We start from the raw sequence: 17,910 nt of genomic DNA, 5'->3' as shown, positions 1-17,910 counted from the left end.
CTTAGGAGAGAGGGTCTAGAGCTGCCTTGTCCTATAGGGTAGCTACTAGTCGTGTGTGGCTAGTTAAACTTTTTTAAGCATTAAATGAAATTTGAAAATCAGTTCTTCAGTGACATTGGTCATGTTTCAAGTGCTCAGTGTCCTCATGTGGCCGGTGGCTGCAGTACTGGACAGTGCAGGGCTAGAACATTTTCATCATCACAGAAAGTTCTATAGGACAGTGCTGGTCTTAGTTCTTTGCCCGACTCTAAAAGCTGCCTTACCTTATAAAGCTCCGTATGTTTGGGCTTAGTCTTCCATAGTCCACAGACCCAACCGCTTTGGTGACAAATTAGTTACGTATCAGCTCTCTCCATGGCATGTTAAGAATAAGTTCCAGCCTGCCAGGTGGGAGGGCAATGATCAATTATGAAACAGTTTGAGAGAGGAGCCTAGTGAGGGGTCTGGGGATGGAAGCATGAGGCGCAAGGGCCAGATACTAAGCCCTTAGGAAGCTGTTTTGGTTTGAGAGCCTGTTTATTATCATAAAGGTCCTTGCTGGTTCTCCAAGGCTTGCACTCACAATCCTTGGTCTTCAGATATCAGCACACCTGCTGCTTGGTCCTTCACCCACCTGATGACTTCCTGCGGGATCCCAGTGTGGGCCTGCTGCTAAACCACTTGCAGACCCCTTACAAACTAGTGGCTTTTTTTTTTTTTTTTTTTTTTTTTTTTGCTGAGGAAGATTAGCCCTGAGCCAACATCTGTAGCAATCTTCCTCTATTTTGTATGTGGGTCACCACCACAGCATGGCTAACGAGTGGTGTAGGTCTGTGTCCGGCATCTGAACCCGTGAACCTAGGCCACCAAAGCTGAGAGTGCCAAACTTTAACCACTACGCCACGGGGCTGGCCCCACTAGTGTCATTTTTATCCTGACCCTCCAGTCCATTTTTCCAGAAGGCACTGAGGAGAGATGGGCCACAGTGGGGCTCCTGAAGTGTTGGTGTGGGGCTAGCTCTGGGGAGCGAGCTTTATTTCCAGATGCCCCCTCGTTTCGTCCTGAGCATGCTGAGTTTGAACTCTGCTAGACTGTGCTTTGACATATAATGTGAGATCTCTCTTTTCTTGGAGCCAGATAGCATAAGATGCGTAACAGACACTTAGTGAGCATCTACTGTATACCTGGCATCTTAGGAGGGTTCTTTTCAAACTATTCTCTTTCTTATTCTCTCAACCCTATGAGATTAAGTATTTCTAGCTTGTATGAGGAAACTGAGGCCCTGAGGAAGTCAGCTGATCCCAGGAGACAGTGAAGGCTGGACCGGCCTTGGACCTAGATCGAGGTTCTATCTCCAGCTCAATGCTCAGAGACCGTTTCGTATTTACGGCCCCATTGTCCCTCCATCCTCATCCAGAAAATGAAACTGGGTTTTTAAAAGATTAAAATCATTTGTCCCACAAACTGAGTCAGACTATTAGGTGTTTTGAGTCATTTCAGCCTCATTTCAGCCCTATGAGGGAGGTATTTGTACCCATTTTATAGAACATTTTCATTTTCCAGGAAACTGAAGCTCCGGATCCTACTCTTTAACGCCCTTGTCTTTCCAAAGCCATGTTTTATCATCAGAATTATGCAACCATTCAGTGTCTTGGAGCTACACAAATAATGACCATGACTAAGACAGCCTCCTAGACTAGTAGCTGTGCCTTAGGGCCTGGAAAACTGCTCTGAAGACTAGGGTTTAGCTCAATCGCCTGGTTGAAAAGACAACCTTGAACTAACTCATTCCCCAGCTAATAATAATGTGGCCTGTCAGACCTCCCATGGAGGTCACGAGACCATCCCCTGGCCCTCAACAGGTTGTCACCCGGGAGTAGCTTGGTCCCTGTTGAAGGAGGAAACACGATCTGCTCAGTCCCAGTCCTCAGCCGCATGCTGCACTACCATCCCACCCCTTCTCCTCCGGCCTTGGCCTGGGACAGCCGTCTGAAAGCCAGTACAGTCTTCTCTAGATCCTCTTCTTGCACCTCCTTCCTGTCCCTCCAAAGAGAAAGGAGCAGGAGGGACTTGCTCTGAGCTGCCTTGGAAGGAGGCCTGCACTCTGGTGTGCCCTAAGCTCTGTCTCTGGTGAGAAACAGCTGTGCTGAGAATAGCCTCTTTGCTTTGTCCTCTGACTTTGGTGAGGCCCACCCGGCCAAGAATGTGCTGCTGTGCTATTTTTAGCAGGTGGCATCCTTTAGGAGGGCCGAGTGCATGTGGCTTCAGTGTACTGGGCAGGTCCTGGTGCCAACACTGCTGCTGCCTCCAAATCAGGAGAGGAAGGAGAAAAAAGCCACCCTAGAAACTGTCATAGGGTGTGTATGTGTGGGAGGTGGCTCCTTAACAGGTCTCTGGGGCTGCCTTTTCTATTGCGGATCTGTGGCAGGGGCCCAACTCCGCCTCCTGGGCCAGGCAGGCATGTGACCGAGGGAGCCCAGTGAGCTGGGAACTCCCTAGTTCAGAACTGCTGCCCAGGGGAATGAGGACCCCTTGTGCCTCAGCAGCCAATCGCAGGAAATCACATAATCCCGTTTTCATGGGAAGTTGCCCAACCTAAGGGCAGGCCACTAAACGAACACTAAAAACCCTGTACAACTGTGGATCTGCTGGCAGCCTGATTACTGGAGTCCTTTTGCTTAAACCAAAATAGAAACATGAGAGGAGGCAAAGCCGTGCCCCTCAGTAGGAATTCTTAGTGGGGAGCCACTGAGGCTGAAGAGATATGAAAAAGGAGTTTGACAAACAAGTTCTGTTCCTCACGGCCATCCTTTCTTTTCTCTTTTTTTTTTTTTGTTCCTCCTTCCGTCTAACTTGGAGCTGCCAACTCCAGCCCATCTATTTGTTTCTGATTAAGAAAGCTTCGAGCCATATAAGGCCCTCTGTTGCCTATGGTTTATGTTGGCTGGAGAGCGAGGTTGTTTTCGCAAAGTCTGATTCAAAGTAGCAGTAAGGGCTTGTGTGGGGCTGTGTGTGTGTCCCCATCTGCCCCCCTGGGGGCAACACCACCTTACCCAAACAAAGTCATTTGAGGGAGTGGGAGCTGAGGGTAAGGGTCTGGCAGAGGCTCTCGAAGGCTAATGTGTGGTGCAAACCCAGCTCTTCCTGGCGAATGCGTTTGCTGAAAACCAAGTAAAAAGTGAGTCCCTGTGTACTTACACAGTATGTACCTGTCATGCTACCAGCCACAGAAGCATCCTGTTTCTGGAATAGATTCTGGAATCAGCTTCTGTTTATTAATTAGGAAACTCCCGCCCCTTTGCTCTTTGTACAACTCCGTTCTCCTCTCTGGAGGAAGTTCGGGGAACCTGTTCCTCTGGGTTCTTGACTTTCAGCAATGCTCCTGCCCAGTGATGCTGGGAGCCATTTCTCTGGCAGCAGCCCTCCAACCTCATCTTCGCCTCCTCTTCTTGCTGTGTCTTGAGTCAGCCAAGTGTTCCTGCCTTAGGACTTTGGCACACGTTCTCCCTGCCTGGAACTTTCTCCCCCTCTCCTTTCCCTGTCCTCTCTGATCTTGGCAGGGCTGCTCCAGCTCTGTTGCCCCCTCTTCGGAGAGGCGTTCCCAGACTGTTCTATCTAAAGCTCCCCGCTCTCCCAAGCATGCTTTATCCAGCCTTTCTCAGCCTGGGTTCTTCATCTAAACTACAGAACACAGAAGGTGATCGAGTGACTGTTTCTCAACTCTCCCAACGAGTACCATTCTGGATGTACAGGGAGTATAGTTAATTCATTACTGACGCGGGATGCTTAGGGTTCAGTAGGGCTCAGTTCTCTGAATCCGTGGAGAGAGGCTGCAGGTTTATTATGTTTGATTGTTGAATCTTCTCTGCTATCCTGTTATCTGAAATGTGACTCCCTACCCCTCCCTCCACCTTTGCTTCCTGAGGAAGCATCTCCAGTGGAACCTGGCTCACAGTGAGTAGAGTATTAAAGTCTTTATTAAATGACTAGCCCTGAGGGGTCCTGCTACCTGATGCTGGCATTGGGTGGGGAGACCAGATCCCTCGGCTCCAAAGGGTCTAACTATCAATAAGCACATTCATTTTTGATTATTGCTATTATGTCAGCAGGGCAGTTGGGGTCTCTGAAGCAAAATTGGCATCTATTATTATGGGAAAATAAAGCATTACATATTTGTACATAGATGAGTTGACACTAATACATATTTATATATTATGATGGTTAACAAGAAACAAAGCTGTATGGTAATAGAGCATCCATTGCTACTTGTATATAGCTTCAGAATGTATGTATTTTCTATCAGAGCATTGCTGGTAGAAAGATTGGACTTTTGAGTCTGCACAAGGTTTGGAAGAATAGCCATTTGCCCTGAGTGCTCCCCATCCATCCTTTCTCTTCTAGAGGCAGCTGCTTTCAATTCCCTGTCCTTGCTGCCATTTACCTTTATTTCTAAATAGTACACTCCTCCTCTCTTTCCTTTTTAATGTTATCTGATTTGTTTTTCTGCTTGGCTCAGTGCTACGCTTAATCTCCCCTCATGCTCTCAGCGTAGAGGTAGCACAACGCGGTCAAGTTGCTATTCGGAGTGTACGTTGCTGTAGACATTGCTTATGGCTGTGAAGTTCTTAGTTTTCCATGTTTCCTTTCTTGTCTCCCCCTCCCTTCTCCTCTCCCAGTTAATGTCCTTTGTTTCTTTAGCTTAGTTTTCTGTGTCTCTCTCACCAGTTCTCTGACTCTTCCCTGGGCCCTGGCCATGCTGTTGAGCTCCTGTCCTTGGTGGGAAACTCCTCTCATTGTAAACACTCCAGGTACTCAGCAGTTCTGTGGTGCTCCTGGGAAGCACCCTGTCCCTGGCTCTGCTTCCCCTTCATCCTGGGAATTCCTTCTCCCTTTCTCCACCCTTCTCTTGGGTGGCTTCCTGGGTCGGTGCCCCCTCCTTTCTTGGTTTACTCCCTTGCCTTGGTGGAGCCCATCTTCCAGCAGCTTGCTGAGAAAGTGTGCGAGGGTGGGCAGTCAACAAGAAGCAAGCTGATTCATGCCCAAGGACAGGCCCCTTTGAAGGCATGGGTTGGGGGTGTGTGGCTGAAGACAGAAGGGTTGGTAGAAAGTTGGCAAAGATGACTAGGCCCCCAGATCCCTTCTACCATGCCAGCAGAAGATCTGGCTTTACTTTATGGAGTAGTTTAAATGAGAGAGGATCTGGATTTGGGCACCAGGTAGTGGTGAAAATGGGTACTGAATGAAAGTCCGCATATTGAGTGGTGCAGCCCAACCCCCCTTGGCTCCCAGAGTGCTGGCATTCAGGCTAATATCCTCTCATCCCCCACCCCAGGACATTAGAACGTTCTAATCTGGGGAAACGGGCAGGCTGATTCCTGTTTACCCCCCGCCCTAGCCAAGACATTTGCCTGATTCTTGGACCAGACTTCTCAATTGGTCAGTGGCAGAGGATGGCAGTAACAGGCCCACTGGAGAAGAAGTCATTGGGGGGTTTTGCCCTAAAAGAAACGGAAAGACTTGAAAGTGCCTCGAGAACAGTGCATTTGTCTGATTCATTTCTGTGTCCCACTGTGCTTTGTACTCTGTAGGTGCCAATAACTATTTGTTGAATAGACATTACCTTATGCCTTTGTGATTTCGGAGTTGGTCATATTGCACTGTCTGCACTGATTTTTGGAAAATCAGTGTCTTACCTCTGCTTTGCCCACCTGAGGCGGTGATGTGAAGGGTCTTTGCCTCACACTGACATCTTTTCTGATTCCTTTTGAAGGCATATATTATCTTTATTAGCTTTTAAGTAACCTCGTTGTCAGATCCCAGCTTCATACCTTCCGGGCAGTCTTGTGGAGTGTTCTGTGTTGGTGGGTGGGGGCTCTGTGTACCCGGGACCACTTTCCTGGCACCTGCTCTTTATCATCCTCAGAAATCACTTGTAAAGCAAGAGCTGGGGATGAGGGGCAGGGTGGATGTGATGTAGTTGTTAAAAAGTTTTCTAAAACCACATTCCTACCCGCTAAATAAAGCAATGGGAAGACCTTTGCAGGAGGTGCTGTTTTTATCCTTTATCACTTGAAGCCTAATGAGACTGGACCTGCCATGGGGTTGGTCAGCAGAGGAGGAGGGAGGCTGGGCCGTTCACCCTTGTGTGGTTGGTTCTCTGTTTTACCAAGTTTTCCAAACTGGGAGTGAGTTTAATTTTTAATTGAACTGGAGGAAGAAGAGCTCTTAATTTGAGACCATGTCCAGAGATGGGATTTTTCACTTCTGCCTCTTCTTAGCTGGAGCTCCTGGGACCTGACTCTGGGTTTCCATTTTGGCTGGAGAAGGCTTCGCTGAGCAGATGATGTTACTGGGATAATCCTCCATCCTCCTGGAGTGAGGGCTGGGAAGTGTCCTGTGACTTTTGGACTGCGGGTTTACCCAGAACGGGGTGTGTGGCTGGTCTGGCTGCTCTGTGGGACCGTCACAATGGAGGGTGTGGGGGACAGTCCTGGGAAGGACCTCCCAGCCCCACTGTGAGCTAATTTGGAATCTATAGGGTGCCAACATAAGTCACGGCTCACTCAGGCCCCCTAAGGATGAGGGTCACAAGCCTGTGAACACCAGGCTGGGCTGAGACCAACACACCTCTGAGGCATGGCTCCAGCACTCTGATTCCTGGGCCCCAGCCATGCTGCTGAGGTTGAGTGGCCCAGCTTACCATCGTCCTTCACCCTCAGTGGCAGGACCAGACACTGCCCAGCAAGGTAGGCGTTGGCCATGGTAGCATTTATCCAGCTCTTGTGTTTCCCTCAGGTCTTCTGGGAACACCCTCTAGAACTGCACTGTCTTCTAGGTAGCCACTAGCTGTATGTGGCTGCTTAAATTTAAATTAACATTAAAGTTTAAAATTCAGTTCCTCAGTCACACTGGTCACATTTCAAGTGCTCAGTAGCTGCCTGTGACTAAGTGGCTGCCAATATCAGACTGCAGTCGCCACTTGGGGATCACCCAGACCTTTGCCTCTTGTGACCTGCTCTGCTTTGGCCGTGTGGCAACTGCTGCGACTCTGCTTCCCGTTGCCTTGACAGTAAAGGTCAAACTCCTTTTGTCTGGCCCCTACCAGCTCTTCGGCTTCGGCTCCCGGGACTTGTTCTCCTCTTCTCTGGGACTTGCTGCCCTCTTCCACCCGCAAAGGCACCTTGGGTTTAGAACCTTAATTTATGTCCTTAACCCACCATTGCAACCTCAGAAAATTCTGCCCTTCTTGGAGACAGCCTTCCTTGGGTTCTCTCTGCCCACTTCTGAAGTTGGGCTCAGCTTGGTGCAGGTGTGTGTGTGTGAGAGCGACACACACACAGAGATTCTTCCACTGGGATTGTGAGCTTCTGGTGGACACAAACTTGCTTGCAGCAATGTAAACATATTTGAATGTATGTGCGTAATCTCAACTTGATGCGGAATTAGGTAAATGCATCCTGTATAAACCAAGAGGCACTCTTGTGGTCTTGCCAAGACCTCTGTGTTTGTGGTCTTCCTCCAGCATACTCGGGGGAGGGGATGGGGGGAAGGAGGGAGGGGGCCCCTTGGTGTGGCCCACAGCCCACTGTTACTCTGAATGCAGTGACAGCAAGTGCGGGGCTTTAGGTTCTGGATCATGTAGCTTTTCCCTGTCCTTGGAAGGCCTTCTTCAAGGGGAAAGCCCCTCAGCAAGGACTTGATGTGCTGGGCACTGTAGAGAGGCAGTGTCTTGAGTCTCCTTCTGTTGGTGAGCACCCCGGGACAGTCTTTGGCAGTGTGAACAGATAACCCTGGAATAATGGAAATGTTTGAATTTCAACTTAGAGGGTCTGTAAAAGTCCATTCAGAACACAGAGTGGATGTGGCTTCCCTGACCAGGCCCAAGCCCTGACTTGTTAGGCTCTTGGCTCCTAAGCTCTTGTTTTTATGATGGACTTTCCCATCAATTAAAATTACATGTAGCTCTTTTTCCGCAATAACCGTAGCCAAATTGGCTTAGTCACTGTGACCAACACTCTTTGTAGCATTCCCGGAGGTTTGTTTTCTTGTTTAGCAGAAGGCTCTAGACCGCAGTGACTGGTAGGTCGTTGAGGTTGGAAGTGAGGCCATTACTTCTCCAGAAGTAAGCTGTTCTGAGAAGGGCATGTTCCTCTGGGAGAAAGAAGGAATCCTTTTAGAACCTGGAGTGAGCAGGGGAAGCCGAGGCCTTGTGGTGGGGCTGTGGCCCGTGCCTGCCTTCAGCTGTGTGTGACCACTGGGCAGCCAGCCAGCATGCAGCTATTCCTGGGCAAATGGACCTGCTAAAAATAAGCGGGCAGCTATTTAATTCCAGCAGATTCAAAATAGCCCAGTCTCCTCTCCACCAACCCGATGGCAGTGCTCTGCATCCTTCTGGGGGGCTTTACCCTGACTGGAAGCAGGTCTGCCTGAGTGTCCTGGGCCTCAGGAGGTGGGGGACCGCCTTCAGTTAGCTTGTGAGTGTGAAGGCCTTTGGACTCACAGTGTTTTGTTTTTTTTTTTGGTGAGGGCTAGCCCTGAGCTAACATCCGATGCCAATCCTCCTCTTTTTTTTTTTGCTGAGGAAGACTGGCCCTGAGCTAACATCAGTGCCCATCTTCCTGTACTTTATGTGGGACGCCGCCACAGCATGGCTTAACAAGCAGTGCATCGGTGCATGTCCGGGATCCGAACCTGCAAACCCCGGGCCGCTGAAGTGGAGCACGTGCACTTAACCGCTGCACCACCAGGCCGGCCGCTGGACTCACAGTGTTAAATGCCACTTATATCTTGGGAGGTTCAGGTTAAAAAAAAAAAAAAAACACACACACAGAAAACCAGGGCAAAGAGAGCAACTCAAGAGTCTGTGCCCAGAAAAGGAAGGTAGCAGAGAGCCTTCTAAGACTGAAATGTGTCTGTGCGCGCACGTGCGCGTGTGTGAAGGGTGCCCTGTCTGAGACTTCAGGAAGCTTGGTGCATCCTACGCTACCTCATCCAGGCCTATAGACCACATAAAGCAGGGAAATGGCACCTCGCTGATTCCCAACAAGTCTGTTTGATGGAGGTGAGATTGGCTCGGGTAGTTGGAAATGAAGGGCTAAGGAGGTGACGGTGGGAAGTGGGGACTTCAGTCACCCAGAGCTCCCTGTGAGGTGTCTCCAGGCAGCTGGCGCCTTTAGCGAAACCTGGCTAGGCTCCATCAACACACCACCTTTGGGTGGAGCGGCTGCTGATCCCACGGGCTTTTGGCTCTCTCCTTGGTGGAGATGGCTCATGTCACTAATCACAGTCCCCTGGCAGCAAGGAAAAAATAAACCGGGTCTTCCCCTCCTATCTGGGGATCTCAGACCTCTTTTCTGAAGTGCCTGGAGCACTCCAACTCCATGTCAGGCAGTGCCTGTCCCTGGAGGTGGTCATGGGGAGGAGGGCTTTGCCCGGAGCTGCTCTCACCATGTAGAAGTGATGGCTCCTGGTTCTCAGCTTAGGGTCTCTCGGCTCTAGTCCGAGTGGTGGGCGCTGGGGATCCCGGTGGGACATTCAGGATTTCGTGGGTTGAGTGACACGGCCTCAGGGTAGCAGTATTAAACGCCTTCTGGGAGGCCCTCCCGGCACAACAGAGGGTATCTGGCATGGAAGTGGTGCAGAAACAGTGTCTCCTGAGCTGTAACTAGCTGAGTAGCTACAGCTGCTTGTCTTGTGGGTGGCGGGTCCGGGGGCTTAGAGCCTCAGTCTCTTGAGAACAAGCTGGGCTGGGAGGGTTGGGGAGGAGAGTGGCAGCGGTGTACCCGTGAGCTACAGAGCAGCAGGCAGGGAGCACGTGTTGTGGCCCCAGGCGGCTGGTTCTGTGTCAGTGTGAACTAGGACTGGGAACAGAAGCGGGGAGGGGCAGCGACACGTGGGGCAGGCCTGGGTTGCGTGTGGATCTCCTGGGGTAAGGACCAAAGCCAGACTGGAAGGTATGTTTGAGTGTTGGGCCTCTGCCTTATTGTAGTATAGCCAACTTCTGGGGGGCGGGGGGAGGGCAACTGCTGGAGGGGCAGAACCCCGGGATCAACTGTTAAGTTCCAAAGGGGCAGAGAGGTGGGGGGCTTCTCCCAGCCGTTCTGAGAGGCAGTTTGTGTCTTGGGTAGCAATTCCCTCCCTTACACACACACACACCAATGTAACTTTGGCCTTGGGCCCTTGGTGTGTAAAATGGGGAGACTGCCCCCTATGGGTCATTGAGACAGAGGATTCTTTTTCTTCCTCTCTACCCTTTCATCTTTTTCTGAGATCAGAGAATTGCTACAAAACTGTGGGAATCATGACTATAAACCCTGCTGAAATGGGATTGCCTAGTTAATAAGGAATCAACCTAAATTTACGGACGAGAAGAAAGCCTAGGTTCAGACCCCAGCCCCACTTCCTGTTGCGTGTGACCTGTTGATAGGACTTGATCTCCTGACAACAGGCCCCGTCAGGGGCGGACTGCCTTATCTTGAGAGCACCTTCCCCGCCTAGCCTCTTTTCCTTCTCGTTTTTACATGAAAGACACTGAACATAAGCAAATCTCCTGTAATCTACCACTTTTTTGGTGTGTGCAAGTTTTTGCACAACAGTGATTCTCCAATTTAATGGCACATTGGAATCACCTGGGTTAAAAAACCTGGTGCCAAGCCTCACCCTCAGATTCTGATTTCTTTGATCTGGGTGTTGCCTTGGGAATTTAAAGCTTCCCAAGTGATGCTAATGTGCAGCCAAGTTGGAGAACCATTGTTACAGAAATTAAAAATCTCTCTTTCTGAAAGGAAGAAGGAAGACTGTCTCTATTCGCAGATAAGAAAAAACTATTATAATAATAAATGAGTTCAGCAAGGTTGTAGGATACAAGATCAAGGTACAAAACCTTCCCCTCTCCCACAGCTGAAAGGCTTGGTGTGGATCCTCCCGTTTTTCCGTGGTGTTATGTGGACATAGAGATATCACACACACACACGGTGGTCTACATCTTTTATTTTGTGGATCACAGCGATTTTGCCATGCCAGTATGTGAGATCAGCTTCCTTCCCTAACACTGATATGTCCATGGATCCTACAATCTATTTAGCAGTGATTCCTCTGAATTTTGTTTCAGATGACGCCCCAGTGGGCATTCTTATATGGACCTCTGGACTATATTTCTAGCAGGTTCTGGGTGACGCTCAATGTTTCTGGTCCATAGACTGCACTTTGAGAAGGGAAGTCCTAGAGCAGTTGTTCCCAGCCTTGGCTGAACGTTAGAACCACCCTAGGAACTAGAGGCTCTGGTTTTGCCAGAGAACGTTAATATAAGTAAATTAAACCAGTAGGCGTTGTTAAAGCATTTACATTTATCTCTGCAACAAAGCGCAAACCCAAATTAAGATGTAATTCACCATATCAGTGAAGGATTTTTGGTTTTAAGAATACTTATAAATTTTTGCAGACAGAATAAAATTTGCTGGCCTGGGAGGCGCTGAACACAAGCTTTCTAGAATAAGTCCATCACATAGCTCTAATGAGAGCTAACTCTGCAAAGCACTTAATACATATCTCAACTAATCCTTATACTAGCCATTCTTTATGAGACATGTCCCCATCTTACAGATGAAGAAAATTGAGTTTCCTATCTCCTTTACATGTCTACTGCCTTTTTCTAGGCCCCTATCATTTCTCCTTGCCTGGATCTAACTGACTTAGGTCTCCAGGTTCTTTTCGCTTGATATATGATTCATCCTGCTCCCAGAATCACCTGGAAACACAGTTTGGTGTGTAAGCCCTGCAGACCTATACTGGTTCTCTATTGCCTACCGGATAAAGTCCAGGCTCCAGGACCTTCATCGAGCCCACTAAACAACTTGATTCTCTGAGCATGACCTGTATCTCCATGCCACTGTGTGTGTTTTGCTGGTTCCTCACCCTGGAGCATCCCCTTATCCTTTTAAAAACCGTATTCATCCTTCTGGCTCTCTGTTGCTGTGTAACTATTGTTTCATTGATTCATGATTTCGTGGGTATGTATGAGTGACATGTATATGTGGATTCCATGGGTGTTTAAAAATGCTCCAACACCACCTGAATAGATAAGTGTTCTGGGAGTTCAGAGAACTAAAACACTAGACATAACCAGCCCTTTGAGGGAACATAGGGAGAATTTGGCATCGAGAAGTGATGAAGAAAGAGAGTTGGGTTCAAGAGAAGGCTCAGCTTGTTTCAAGGGAGTGTGTGTGGATGAAGGAGTAGAAGGGGGGTGTATCTCTTCCTGCCCACCCACCTCCAGTGGGTCACCCGGAGTCTTGGGTGCCGACAGAGGGAGGGATGCTCTTGTTGGGGGCAGGGAAAGGGAGAGCAAACAGCTCTGTCGTAACCTGTTGGTTGTCTTTCCTGTGCAGTCGCATCAGGATCCTCTTACCTGGCTCTCACAGCATCCCTCTCTCCCTATCCTCCTCTCCCAGGTATAATTACTTCAAGCCTCCAGGATGGCCATCCAGTTCCGTTCGCTTTTCCCCTTGGCATTGCCTGGAATGCTGGCACTCCTCGGCTGGTGGTGGTTTTTCTCTCGTAAAAAAGAGCACGTTAACAGCCATGAAAAACAGGTAGAGGCCAGCGCTGTGCAGCTGAGGGCCGACCCTGCCATCAGTGAACCACTCCCTGTGGAAGACGCCTGTCCTGGTGTAGTGTTCACACCCCCCAGTGTCTCACAGCCACCAGAGAAGGAGCTGTCCACCGCAAGCAATCCTTCCACAGAGCCCCCAGCCTTGCTGTGGGCCCATCCAGCCTATCGTAGATCAGAGTCCTCAAGCAGCCTTCCTAACGCCACGGACTTGAGATTTCGACCAGGAACGCACAAAGACGACAGTGCAAGGGTGGAACTAGCCCTGACGGGTGATGAAGCCAAGTCTATTCCTCCAGAGTGTCCCTTTCCATCCCCGAAGGGTGTTCCGTTCCCCCATGAAGCAGTTGAGGCGTGTAAGCGAGAGTCTGTGTTCAGGACGGCAGGGCGGGGCCAGCAAGGCCAGTCTGCAGTCCCCACCGAGAAGCATGGCCCTGGGGAGAAGGCAAGAGAGACAGGTGGTGCGGAAGGCACTGGTGATGCAGTGTTGGGAGAAAATGTGCTGGAAGAAGGTATGTTGTCCCAGGAGCATGGCTCTGAATTGCAGAATGGCAAGGCTCCCGGCCTAGCTCCCTTGGGAGGAGGGGGAGAGGAAGGAAAGAGCAGCCCGCCTTGGGTGGAAGAGGGTGCAGTAGGGAAGTTGTTGAGTAGCTTCGAGTCGGCTCATGCAGAGCTGGCGAAGGATGATGAGATGCCGGCACCCCAGGTCAGAGGTAGCCGAGCCTGGGACAGAGACTTCACAGGAGAACTGGGCAAAGAGGAGACCTTGGATAAAAATGAGAAGATTGAACAGGCTGCATTCCAGATCATTTCCAAAGTGATCTTGGAGGCAACCGAAGAAGTGCTGGCTGCCACGAGGGGCAAGATTGCAGGTCGAGTGTATCAGGCCTCAGCTGGTCAGCTCCAAGGGCAGGCAGAGGAGAGCTGTGTCTCGGTCAGCCAGAAATCTGCCCTGGTGCAAGATGTGGAGGAGCCCACTCTGGCCACAGTGGAGGCAGCCACGGGCCCGTCAGATGCTGCCCTTCCCTCGCCAGGCCTGCCGGCAGAGGACCTGCCACCACCAAAGACGTACGTGAGCTGCCTCACCAGCCCTCTGTCCAGCCCCACCAAGGACAGGAAGCCAAAGAACTCTGCGCACCACATCTCCCTGGCCCCCTGCCCACCACCGGCCGCCACCCTCGGAGAGTCGCTAGACGAGGCAAGCATCCTGGTGGAAGAAGCTGGCTGTGTCACCTGCACGTCTGACTGCAGCCAGGGTGTCTCTTCAGTGGCCTCCTCTGGGCAATGCTCAGATTCTGTCAGCACTTCAGGGCTCGAAGACTCGTGTACTGAGACCAACTCAAGCCCCAGGGACAAGGCCATCACCCCGCCACTGCCAGAAAGTACTGTGCCCTTCAGCAATGGGGTGCTGAAGGGAGAGTTGTCAGACTTGGGGACTGAGGATGGATGGACCATGGATGCAGAAGCAGATCATTCGGGAGGTACGAGGGTCTTGGGTGTTCCTTACTTAGAGGAGCAGGGGGATGTCCCTTTATCCTGTAGGGAAAGGCTGCTGGTCTGCCTCTGCATTTGCTACTTCTGCAGTAATGGTCTCTTCAACTCTGTGCCCCAGCTGGCCTGCAGAAAGTCGGGGTACAGCGTAGAGCTGGTGGGTAACTGGGAAGTTAGGCTGCCCTGAACCCCAAAGCCATGGGAGCTTTAACTTGACTGGGCAGCCATTGACCCTCCCCAGCCCTTCTGAAGGAACCAGCTCTAAGTTGGGTTCACTGATGAACCTGTGTGTGCCTCTCATTCTCTTTTAAACCTCTTAATGGTTTTTATTAATGGAGAGGCATCCTTAGCTTTACTTCCCTTGAATACCAAGAATGGGTGTGAGCTTTTTTAATGGTTGATTTCCTTTTAATCATGTGCTTGTTCCCATGTCTTCACCTGCTTTCCTTCTCCAGAAGCTCTTTCCGGGTAAGTGCCCAGAGAATGGCCCCAGCTTTGAATTGAGTACTTGCGGGAGGCTCGTGCTCCCCGCCGTGTTGCCGTCACCCATGTTCGCAGAAAGCCTCAGCCACTTTCTTTCTGTGCCGCTGCAGCTCCGCCCCCTGGGAAAGAGGGGCCCTTTGGTAACGAAGTGTCCCCTGGGTTTTTCGAGTGCTGACCCCAGCGTAGACAGTTCAGACCGCTAACTCACAGGTCAGCAGCTCCTGACGCTGGTTTTGCAGCTATCCCGGGGTGTTTTCATTTATCTCATGGAGGAGGCCGCCACGTCCCCGCGTAGGTCTCTGACTTGCTTGTCCTGGAGCCGTTCCCTACCTTTTCAGCTCCAGAAAGGCTGGGAATCTTTCTTGGGAATTTTGCTACTTTCAGCAGCATCTGGTGTGTACCACGCACTACATTTTGTCATCTCTAAGATGCTATTGATTAAGATACTACTGTTTTACGTACCTCTAAAAGAAAAACGCAGCTGATTATGGTGTAGAAGGCCAGAGACGGTATGGTGCACCCTAACTTCAGGGATGTTAAAATGTTTTTTCTTAAAAAAAAAAAAAAATTAAAGTGGGTGAAAACCTTTTAAGAATAAAGGGATTTCCTTTTACCTGTTGCCCCTCAGCTTAATTAACGAGCCCCTGAGCCTCGGCATGCCAACTCTAGATTGAAAGTAGTAGCTACTCAGATGTGTTGAAGGCTTCTGAGTTCAAGCCTCGCGGAAGTGAAGGCTGTGACTGAGCCGAGGTGATGGGTGGGGACGGCAGGTGGAAGCCTGGGAGTTCCATTCCCCGAGCGTTCACTGGCGCCAAGCTCCAGGCTCGTGCCTTCCGTGCATTCTCATGGTAGCCTTGCCTTGTGTCTGAGGAAGCTGAGTCTTAGAGTGGTCCTGGGACCACCCAGCTGAGTGGAAGCTGGCCTTTGAGTGCAGCCTGCTACAGTCCTGGTGTGGTCTGAGCCACCTCTAGGTGTTGTCTGGGTGGCAGATATTGGCAAGCCCCGTTCTGTCCAGCAGAGGCTGGGGGCTGCATATGAGCGGAGCCCCCGTCAGCCTGCTTCTCCTAGCAGGCTGGCTAAGCAGGCTTCTCTCAGATGGGGAGGTTTCCCTGCGTGAAGCCCATTCTGAGCCCCTGGTATGGAGGAAGGAGGTCACTTTGAAGGTGACTCTTCCTTAGCTGGGAGTGGAATCTCTTGTAAGCCTTCCTCCTCTGCCTCCAGATAGTACATGGGCTGCCTGGCAAAGGATTACACCCAGGGTGTGGAGAAACCATGTGGAAAATAACCTAATTAGTAGAATCTCAGGAGTGATCTATTTCTGGCGATTGAGTCGTCCACATTTAAGCCACAGCCACTTCTCTTAAGCTGGTCTGGCCCCTGTTTTGCTGTGATGGTCCCCCTGGTGCACTCCTGAGAGAGAGTGGAGCAGCCAAGTGGGTGCCAGGGCGCTGCTTCCCACTCTGTCCTCTTGGGAATGAGCTTCAGCTCAGTCTCTGACCAGGGGGTTAAGACCTGCCATGAGCCCAGAAGAGCATTCAGAGTTGCACAAGTCAGGCCCGAGCAGAGGGAAGGGAGGGCTTCCTTCATCCACTGCTGGCAGGGCCCCAATCCGGGATGAGAGCAAGGGAGGGCTCTGTCTAGCTCTGCTTGGCCGAAGGCCACTGCCCATGAGCCCGGGCAGGCCTGGGGCCTTGGGGACTAGGGACCCTTCATCTGAGGGGGCTGGCATAGTTGGAAAGGTGTGGACCAGTTGTGACTGGTTGGCCTTCTTGGAGGCCTGCACCTAATACCCAGCTCCTGGGACCATGTGGACCTGTTGGCCTGTCCCCTCCCCCGCCCCATGGCCTCCCCTTCCTGGGCCAGCGTCTTTCTTCCCAGTTCACCACTTGTCTCTGCTCCAGCAGCTGTGGCTGGGCGCGGCTGCCAATTTAGCAAGTGGGACTGTAAGTGACAGGCTAAAATTAGGTGTATCTACACCCCCAGTCCTCCTTTCATTGGGGTTGTTCTGAGTCTTCTAGACTGCGAGTTGACAGTCACCTGCCAAGCTTGAGGAGGGGGTGTGGGGCGGGGGCCTCCCGGGAGTGTGAGTTTGGAAGTGGTGCATTGTTAACTGCTCTGAGCCGGCGTCTGTGTGTCTGTGCATGCTGCTTACTCCCCTGCAGGTTCGGACGGGAACAGCATGGACTCGGTGGATGGCTGCTGTGGCCTGAGGAAGACTGATGGTTTCCCGAGTGCCCAGGCAGGCTCCAGTCCTAACAAGGTCGACCTCATCATCTGGGAGATCGAGGTGCCCAAGGTAAGAGCTGCAAGCTCACAGTTCCCTCGGGGCCAGAGTCATCAGGTTTATGGGGAGGGGTCCGAGGGAGGGACAGCAAACCAAAAGAAGCCCCCGAGTGAGCCAGAGGCTGAGGGGAAAGGGAACGCCACACTTTGCAAGGTTCAGAGAGCTTCCTGCAGAATGGAATTCCTCCTGCTGCCTTCAGGGGCGTCCTGCTTGTCCTCTTTGAACTCACAGGCCTACCTGCCTCCCCTGGGGCTTTTCTTGTGTGTGCTGGGGCTCAGATCTGTTTGGAGGTGCCAGCGAAGACCAGACTGAGGACATGGGCCACCCAGGAGTCCCTTCGCTCTGCTCAAGCTCTCCAGCGCATAGTGTAGTTATAATTGAGCACAGCGTAAATCTGTATTCTAGAGAACTTGAGAAGTATAGAAATGTATGAAGAAAATAAAAATCCACTCTAATTGTACCCCCGAGAGCGACTGGGAAGACTTTTATTTCTTCCTTGTCTTGCACCCTGTGGTTTTTAAACAAAACTGGGATTATGTTGCTTTAATTAATGCTTTTAAATATTTAACAATTTAATTTTCCTGTGTTATTCTTTGAAAATGTAATTTTAACTGCATTATTCATTGTGTGAATGTCAGTTTACTTCACCGGTCCCCAGTTCCAGGGTGCTTAAGCGGTTTCTAGCTTCTTGCTGTTCAAACTTACTTACTAGCTTGATCTTGGTTTTTATCTCTGGGGCTCTGAAATAGTTGCATTCTCCTGGGGCACTTAGCTCCCTGCTGCGGTGGAGACTTGGCTGGGTTTGAACTCTGGGTCCCCAGGCTGCTCTGACCTGGGGTGCTGGCTGCCTCGGTTGCCTCCTCCCCCAGTGACCCTAAGGTCGAGTGATCCTGTCCTCTTCTCCTTCAGTGGTTGCAGAGGGCACATCCAGGCTGCTCTGGGTGCCGAGGGACCATGGCCCTGGTTGCTCTGCTGGGGTGGGGTCGTTTGGGATGATTTCAGAGCTTGTCTTAGCTCATGCCTAAGTTTGGCTGCCTCTGCCCGCCTTGAGCTCTGGTGTGCTGGC

General features: G+C 50.9%; 1 protein-coding gene across 3 annotated transcripts in view; it reads left to right on the top strand.

Annotated features, from left to right (window-relative positions):
• AKAP1 (A-kinase anchoring protein 1) overlaps positions 1-17,910 on the top strand; it is a 30,651-nt gene that overhangs the window by 4,277 nt on the left and 8,464 nt on the right. For all 3 annotated transcript variants that reach the window (XM_004434757.3, XM_087440939.1, XM_087440940.1), the window contains exons 2-3: positions 12,429-14,067; positions 16,723-16,856. In XM_004434757.3, coding sequence (XP_004434814.1) covers positions 12,453-14,067; positions 16,723-16,856 — 1,749 coding nt within the window. In that variant the 5' untranslated portion in view covers positions 12,429-12,452. The remainder of the gene's footprint in view (positions 1-12,428; positions 14,068-16,722; positions 16,857-17,910) is intronic.

Source organism: Ceratotherium simum, chromosome 16 (genome assembly GCF_057802395.1).
Source record: "Ceratotherium simum simum isolate JZ-2026a chromosome 16, ASM5780239v1, whole genome shotgun sequence".
NCBI lineage: Eukaryota > Metazoa > Chordata > Mammalia > Perissodactyla > Rhinocerotidae > Ceratotherium > Ceratotherium simum.
The sequence above is the reverse complement of the archived record's forward strand: the minus strand, read 5'-3'. Positions and strand labels throughout refer to the sequence as shown.